The 9,009-nt window shown below is 35.4% G+C and overlaps 1 protein-coding gene and 1 long non-coding RNA gene across 30 annotated transcripts in view; one reads left to right on the top strand and one right to left on the bottom strand.

The window, feature by feature from the left end:
* Positions 1-9,009, top strand: part of LOC117155929 (uncharacterized) — a 92,274-nt gene that overhangs the window by 55,583 nt on the left and 27,682 nt on the right. For 22 of the 29 annotated variants that reach the window (XM_076620481.1, XM_076620483.1, XM_076620501.1 and 19 more), the window contains 9 exons: positions 200-411; positions 811-1,015; positions 3,056-3,254; positions 3,644-3,779; positions 3,876-4,206; positions 4,278-4,481; positions 7,260-7,501; positions 7,636-7,687; positions 8,241-8,468. In XM_076620481.1, coding sequence (XP_076476596.1) covers positions 200-411; positions 811-1,015; positions 3,056-3,254; positions 3,644-3,779; positions 3,876-4,206; positions 4,278-4,481; positions 7,260-7,501; positions 7,636-7,687; positions 8,241-8,468 — 1,809 coding nt within the window. Of the gene's footprint in view, positions 1-199; positions 412-810; positions 1,016-1,512; positions 1,557-3,055; positions 3,255-3,643; positions 3,780-3,875; positions 4,207-4,277; positions 4,482-7,259; positions 7,502-7,635; positions 7,688-8,240; positions 8,469-9,009 lie in introns of those variants that run through there. The other 7 variants (XM_076620505.1, XM_076620504.1, XM_076620502.1 and 4 more) reach the window with 2 other exon arrangements.
* LOC143302994 (uncharacterized) lies at positions 326-877 on the bottom strand. Its single transcript, XR_013058918.1, has 3 exons — positions 750-877; positions 540-648; positions 326-453 (listed from the first exon to the last, which is right to left on the bottom strand). It is a non-coding gene; the product is annotated as an uncharacterized LOC143302994 (long non-coding RNA).

The following is a 9,009-nucleotide window of genomic DNA, read 5'->3' on the forward strand; positions in this document are numbered from 1 at the left end:
ATTATTAAGTGTTTTAACAACTAGTTATTTGCTCTATATCCGTTATAAATAGCTCACAGTTTATAAACAAGAGTATATAATGCAATTCGCAAATGTTTTGAATAAGGATAGTTAGCAAGATCTATGTTTGAAAAATATTTAAGTTCTTCGCGTTACTTGTGTAAGTAACTTAACGAAATATGTATAAATATTTTCGCAGAATTAAGCCAGCTCGAGGATCTCCAAACTTCCCGAATTGTAAGGATACTCACTGCAGACTTCCCACATTACTTCGCAGTAGTGTCTCGCATCAGGCAAGAGGTTCATGCAGTTGGGCCAGAAGGTGGTACAGTTTCTTCATCGGCTGTTCCACAAGTTCAGGCTGTTTTCCCACCAGCAGCTCTTACTAAAAAGATCAGAGTTGGACTGCAGGTGGTTATTCTCTTCTCGATGCTTTTCATTATTTTTTGAAAACTAAAATTAAAATTAAAACAGTGAGGTATCTAATTGGCGTTCAAATTTAGTTTATTAAATAGAATGGTTAAGTCATACCAACGTACAGTATATTGAAACACTTGCAAAAATCTTTTATGAATGTATTATGTGTTATGCGATTATAATATACGATTATAGTAGTCGTAAAGATTACGCATAGAAGCTACATAGAATCTGTAATAAGTATCCATATACATTCATGCGTTATTGAACAATTTGATATAAGCGGATGAACGTCATGTAGTATATAATAGAATATTTGAAAAATCAATTACATCAAATACAATCTGTGACATAACTTGGAATAAATTAAAAAGAAACGATATTATTATTTAGGCACATCCAATACCAGCAGATCTTGTAGCCAAGTTGCTTGGTAACAGAGTGGCGGTATCACCAATCGTAACCGTTGAGCCAAGGCGAAGAAAATTCCACAAACCGATAACCTTAACTATACCGGTGCCGCAAGCAGCCAACAAAGGCATGATCAATCAATATTCAGGAGACGCACCGACGTTGAGACTTCTGTGCAGCATAACTGGTAATATATGCTTGCACGTAATATTGTAGAGCAGCGTACCGTCTTACTGGAAAATCTCTTACCGATAAGTGCTGAAACTGTTACGCCGCAACACCTTTGGTGTATATATGCTCTTATCAGACTTCTTACGCATTCGAAGATCAATTTGTAGTTTAGTAGGCATGGCGCGGGCGGTAGGCATCTTCGTCTGTTCTCAGGTCATCGGGACTACGTTAACGATATTTTTGTATCTCGTTAGAATAATTATTCTGTTATTGATCTCGTAGGTATGCGATGTAAGAAGTAGGTTTGGAGTGTTTTATTTAATATTTAGGAGGTTGTACATGTTATCTAGGAGATTAATTTAAGTACGATTATAATTAATACGTCCCGGAGACCTTCGGATAGAGATTTAAAAGGGAGATGGTAGCTGCATGTTTCATAGAAACATTTCGTTGAGTACCATTGTTGTATACATATCTTGTTGTGATTCATTGTTAATGCTTGCATATTGTTAGGATTGAGTCATTTAGGTATGGATTATTAATTAACGTAGATAAAATTTTACTACCTAGCTCATTGTAAGCGTTAACTTCAAAAGTTTTTGTTTCAGCACATTCGTTTGACTGGTAACCGCTTCGATATTAGGCTTGTAATTTATAACTTCTATAAAATTGTGTTCCCAAAATATATGTACTTTTAGATCATTCTAATATGTATCATACGACACGTTACCGATACAAAGACTGACAATATTGTCTATTTAATCTTACCGTTTGTTACAGTCACGCTGTACTTATTTTATTTACAAGTTTTACATGTGTATAACGAAGCTTTTCCGAGTATATAAAACTCAATTTTGATTTTTCCACACGTTACTATAAAAATATTTTGACGAGATTCTCGTTTCTGTTTGGTTGACAAATTATCAAACATTTTAAAAACATTTAATACATTTTATACGATCAAAGAAAAAAAAGGAAAAAAAAGCAGGAAGATATGTTTTCGACATGCATTGCGTCGCGATTTTTATTACGATTATTTTACACACTTTTGTTTTCTTTTATCGCTTATTTACTATTTAAAAGCATATTCACACGAGTCGCGTTTGCTTCCTGCGCGGTTTCCAATGTATGACGCTTTGTTTTCATTTGGCAAGCATTATCATTCGGTCAGCGTGTATTTGGTTCTTACATTACCACACACACACGATACAGCACGTACATCAACGCACTTATGGTGACCGATATTAAATACAAATTTTACCGGTTCTCTTTTACTGGTTTCGTATGACAAAAGAGAACTGTCCTGTTTTAATGTTTTTCTTCCTGTTCGTGTCGTCACGCAAGGACATTAATTGTTCAAATATGTAAATTTTTCCTGTTTTTAAAAGTGAAAAAATTCATTTGGATATCATTGAATCAACATGAAATGACGTAGTCTTCGTCGTACTAATTACTTTATATCTTACAAAAGAAAATTATATTTACATATTTATTATACGATTATATTTTTTTTACGCAATATCTTCCGACAATGAAAAGTTTCTTATTATAACAATATTAATAAGTATTCGCATTTCTTGATACTTTAAGCCCGGTATTAGTGTCACGATAATCTGATTTATGAGAGGAATTTAAGATTATTGCTTGTCCTAATTACGACTTAAACGAACATTGACACAGAATGCAAGATTAACTCCTCCCACTGCAATGTATTGCAATTCCAATGTAACTGTACGAGCCCTTCGATTGTTTTCTTAAACAATATTTTCTCTATAACGGCTTCTGCAGATTTATTCAATTTCATTTACCTAAGTTTCTTTTCAATATTTCAATCTTTAATTATTCTTTACTCCATTACGAAACTAGAGAACGTAGAAGACGTAGTGTACAAAATACTCGACAATCAAAGGGCAGACGCGAATATCCCGGGCTAAAAGCGTCGTATTGTAATTAATCTCGGTCGCATCGGATTTGATATCCCACACATATCACTTCTGCCGATTCTCCATTCGCAGCACGGACATATTTTAATAATGTTATTGGACTTGGTATATATGTCGTTCAGGGGGTCAGTCTCGGGCAGTCTGGGAGGATGTCACCGGTTCGACGCCATTGACGTTCGTGAAAGATTGCGTTTCCTTTACTACCACGGTATCTGCTCGCTTCTGGTTAATGGATTGTCGGAATATCTCCGAAGCCACGAAAATGGCTACGGAGTTATACACACACGCGACACATGTACCTTTTATGGCTAAGTACGTTTTTGATGTACCTAATATTAATCGTGTAAAAGACAAATAATCCGTACTGTAATCGCAGGTAGAACATTTCTTCTAAAAATCGGATATCGTTTCTATGCCGGGGTAAGACGAGTAAGGAGAGAGCTCGCTTAGCTTGAGTAGTGCATCGCCTAGTGACGATTATTCATAGAAATATTCATTTCATTCCATGTATCTGCTCCTTCGAACACCAATTTTCTATTATAGAAAAAGAATTCCGATTTTTATAATATATACCGTAGAAAGAGATAGTGTTTTTGATCAGCGCAGACTCTGTTTCGCAATATCAAGTCGATTACGTTTTACCTGCATGATTACAATCACGTTTAGACAGGAAATGTTACCGATACCTATTTCGTCTTCAGATTTGTAGTATTTGCAAAGCGAGTAGATCCACTGGAGGCAAGGCTGCGCGTATTTTGTATGACCGACGATAAAGAAGATAAGACTTTAGAAAATCAAGAGCACTTCACGGAAGTTGCGAAGAGCCGAGACGTCGAGGTAAATACACATATGTACATAAGAAATTACGTGAATCACTCGTTGTAATTACCGCATTGTTAACACGCGTTAATCGCCATGGAAACGTTCCCATAGGTACTGGAAGGTAAAACACAGTATATGGAATTTTCGGGTAACCTTGTGCCAGTATTGAAGAGCGGGGAACAGCTTCAATTACCGTTCAGAGCATTCAAAGAGAATAGAGTTCCGTTCACGGCGAGAATAAAGGATCCGGACGCTGCGGATATGATGGGTCGCATAATGTTCATGAGCGAGCCGAAGGTTCCTAAGGGCGAGTTGCCACAGACGCCGATTTGCACGTTAAATATTTTATTGCCAGAGAAAATTTCTTCGGAACCCGCTGCCTCGGAGGTGGATTTGTTAGAGCTGTCGAAGAATTATAGTTTTCTACGCGACGGTGGCATAAGTACGTGAATTTCTCACGCTGATTACGAAATCCGAGCTTGTATGAATCACTGACGTTAATTGTGTCTGTAGGTCGTCCAGATGCTATTCACAGAGCAACCATTCGGTTGACTGATATCGCAAATCTGTTGGATAAAGACTGGGAAAAACTCGCGGAAGAGTTAAATATTCCGCCAAACGAGGTATCAACGATTAAACAAGAGTATGCGAATAAACCAGCCCAGCAAGCCGCAGCGATGCTTAAAGTTTGGCAGAGCAATGGAAACAAAGCTACAGGTAAGTTTTATAAGCGTTATACAATATCGCTTTCGACCGATCTTGTTTTTGAATATTTAAAATCTAAAATTTCATTCAGCATGTTGAATCCGATTTCTTCGTATCATCTGATGCTCTTTATATAACGTCGACATAAGTTTTCATAACACTGTGTATCTTGCAATTATTTTCCGTAATTAACTCGAATGCCAAGATTTTTATCATATTTACAAACTTATATACTGACAATCTAAATATGTTTTTTAGAATTGTTTATTAATGAGACCATCGTATCTTTATTCTCGAAAGTATTATCGATGAATAGTCGATTATATTTACGCGAGTAACATATTCACTGGGACGTTCCAATAGACTTTGAACATCTGAATACTTGGTGACCAAAGAGAAATTTTAAATATACGATAAGACTCATAACTCAAGATGATCATTTATATTTTTAGTCATTATTTGACGAGTTTCATTAATTGAGCGATAACGAAACAAGTATTGTCGATGTCGAAACTCTGTTTCTGATTTCCATTATTTCATCTTTATAAATACACTTACAGTTCAATTCGATTCGATATGATTCAGTTCTTGGAGTTCTAATAATTCTACCATTCGCTCGCTTTTACTTCGAAATTTTCATTAAGCTATATTTACAATCTCGTTCCGATTAATTCGGTTATCTCAGTTTCAGTTACTTCAGATTTTCTTCGTAAATAATTTTATTTTCAACATTTTTGCGCGTCAGGATAAATCTTAATAGAATAGCTCTTTTTCCTGAAGTCATGTCCGTTGGTAAACATTAGATATAGTAATATATAGTAAAATTTAAACAGAACCTGTTTCTTGGCAAGGTCGATTAATCAGGCAGGCGCGTTTGACTAAGACGCGTGGAATCTGAGGAGCAACGTAGTTGGTGATCTCATCCTGCATTATTATGCCTGACATAAACCTATGGACTGCTTTCCCCCTCTTTTTTTACCAGTATTAATGACGCTGATATACAGCAGAAATGCACGTAGCACATCGTTTCTGTTCTGCAATCGGTTAAAACAAACAGAAGTACGCGCCACCTCAAGAAGAATACAGTGAAAGTGACAGTGCATTCGGTCGTTTCCCAAGTTCCGTGTTCCTATAATAATCTGCTCAATTTATTCGAACGTTCTTATTTATTTTATTTTTTCGAGGGCATAAACGCAAAAATGTTTATATCTTTATATCAAGAATATCAAAACGAAGCGACTAACACGTACGTCAGTGAACTGTCGTTATTGTTTAGGCGGCCACATTGTCCAAGACGACAGATTACTGTAACTTCAGGTCTGTATTAGGTCAAGGACAATCATTAGCAAGGAAAATACATCCTTAAGGTTCTTCTGAAGTGACGTGAATATAAATAAACTTTCTTTAGTTTGTGAGATTGACCAATTATTTTTAAAAAGTTATTATTCATGCGAAAATAATACGTTTGGGACGGTAAAAGAATTTCTGTGTTACACCCGAAGAAAAAGAAAAGAATTCGTTAGGTATCTGATTCCACGACCAGCATAAATACATATTTAATATTGTTGTTACGTCAGCGTTATTTTGTGTTTGCTAAGTGTGACGGGATTGACAGAAATATTTTATCAGTTGTACGGCGATCTTTTACAACCATTTAATTTCGATAATTTCTCGTATCAAGCTTCAATCTTTTTACGTTTACATTTCTGTGTTTAGAGCGAATACGCAAATAAAACCGCGATTATAGCTTCCAAGTATTTAAATTGTAATTGTATTTTCAATGATATATCTAATAAGTAAAAATTGCTAGTTTTCAGATTAATAATATAACTATTGTAATATCGTGATGTAATATGTTTACAAAACGTGGACAATAGAGATGTTAATCGGACAGAAGAGACGATTGTGGCTTAACTTGAACTATTCATACCAAACGTACAGAACACAGCGCAATCCACACTCTCTCGGCAACGCCACTCGCAACCTCCGTCTCCGCTCAACTCGCACTCGGCTCCTCGACTCGCACTCTGCTTCTCAACTCGCGCTCTGTTTCCCGACTCGCACTCTGCTTTTCGACTCACTGTTGTCGCATTCCATTGCCCTTTTCCTAGGCCCACCGCACACGTGTTCTGCAGACGCTCGTGGCCAGGGTCACGTAGGTCTTTTCCACGAAACTATGCACTTGAAAAGACCGATGACACATTGATGGGCCCGACGGCGCCCCGGCTCTCGCGACACTGTTCATAGTTCGTCCGATATTTCCCAGGCCTTTCGTCCACGATACTACACTATTATTTTTATTCCTTTATTATTGCAGAAAGATGTGTGTACTTCTGTGTAATAAAAACAAAGAAATATTAAAACCTTTAATTAAAAGAATAAAAACTTAATCGAAACTAACAGAATATTAAGATTGCAACATACACTTCCGCTCAAAAGATTGGGCTACCTTTTGCTCTTTCGACGATACAATCTTTTTCGTGTAGTTTTCTGAGCAATAAGAATTCTACGTTTAGAGTAATAATATAATAATTCTACATTTTAAAGCTAAACTATAGTTTAGCGATGATGAATAATAAAATAAAACAATAAAAATATTATAATTCTAACTTTCATCTTTAAATAGAATTAATTACAGCTTACTATGGAAGAATAATATTATAAATAAAATATTTATTTGCTTAAAAAGTCATTACTTCTGTTGATATCGTAACACGCTCCAAACTTATGGGCGGAAGTGTATATGTTATTATTTATTGCTTTATTTAAAAATTATATTTGTATGTGTAGGCAATACTTTGGAGAAAGCATTGAACAAAATTGGCCGCGAGGACATTGTGAGAAAGTGTATATTCAATGTCGAATTGGTCACTGATGACGTAGAAAAGGCCGTCGCGAGAGTTCGATTAGATCAACCTGGATTTGATTCCTTAAAAGAAGAATTGGGTCCTTCAAGGGACACTTCTCTTCGCCGTGATGCAACGATGGATCCAAAGATGAATCCTGACTATGATGATTTTAACAAAAGCAAGGTTTGTATTTTGGAGAAACAATTAGTATCACGGTGTAATTTATATTTTACATCGATGTTCTATTTTTAAAGTTATGTATTTTATTATTTTATTCGAAAGCGCATTTTTATCGAAGTAATTTATTCTGCTCTTAGGAATCTGGATCTATGGAAGACCTGAATATCAGTGACACTAAACGCGATACATGTATGTACTTTTTATTATGTGATTTAAGTAATTATAATTTCTAAATTAAACTCTTTCTGATACGATAAAGAAAGTATTCTTGAAATTGAATGACGTTTAACGTTACACTTGTCCGATTACAATACCAGAAAGGATATGACATCACTGCCTGTATTATTTCTATGAATAACACGCCGGCTCCTTTTTCGTGTCATTGCTAAGAAAAAGTATGTGAAATCATAAGTTTCGCCTCACACTTCTTAGAAGGCACATTAATGATATCGCTGTTTGTAACATCTGTTTACATAGCGCCATACTTGCTGCAGTTGCACATTCATAAGTTTCATTTCAGAAACTTCAGCGATATTTTATGAAACACATATTGTTTCTTTTCTCAATAACGATTTACGAAATTAAAAATCGATTTCTATAGTTATTAAATTGTTGTCTATTCAGGCTATGTGATAATACTCTCTAACAGATCCCCTTCTTCTCCTGTATATATTGTTTTGGCGCTTTAACAAAGCCTGAATTTTTCACGGCATTTAAATCACATTTTCTTCGCACTTAACAGCGATACAGCATGTCACGATCACAAACGGCACTGTATTCAATGGAACCTCGACCCCCATCAAAGATAAATACGCAAGCGAGGAGAAAGAATTAGGGGACACAATGGCCGAATTTCTCGAACACAAATGTCACGTTGCCGATACGATGAGCAAAAAGTCACGCGATGAAGTTGACGACAAAGACAAAAAACGACAGAGGGTGATCGCAGACGCCAACAAAATAGTTTCTGGTAAGTAATTTGAGCTTTTTTTGAAAAAAAAAAAAAATGGTGGGTTGAGGGGCCGTGCTTCGATTAGCTACTTCAGAAAATAATAAAAAAAATTACATTCATTACGCGACTTATGGAAATCATCATTTACGATAATACTTCTTTACAAAAGGAAAAAAGAATCTGTAGCAGCATGATTAATTTAACGCGATAATGTCACGCTTTGTTACAGAACAACTTATATTAACCACTTATTGATAAAGTTTCAGTCGCTAGTGCTAAATAGTTCTCAAGAATTCGCTTTTTAGTGATATCGTGTTCCTAGCTATAGTATATCTCGATATGCAAATAGACGTAATGATTTTTCAATATACTTTTATGTATTATCTGTATATAAATGTATATTCTCTCCATTATATTAATTAAACGTATAACTTGTAGAACTTAAATAAGGGAGTTATGATCCTTTATTAGTGTTTCAACTGTTGCATATTATATGTAAATTAAACTAATGAAAAATAGTTTGTTAAACATTAAGATGCTAATAGCTGTATATGGCTTT

This window comes from Bombus vancouverensis, chromosome 8, assembly GCF_051014615.1.
Source record: "Bombus vancouverensis nearcticus chromosome 8, iyBomVanc1_principal, whole genome shotgun sequence".
Lineage (NCBI taxonomy): Eukaryota > Metazoa > Arthropoda > Insecta > Hymenoptera > Apidae > Bombus > Bombus vancouverensis.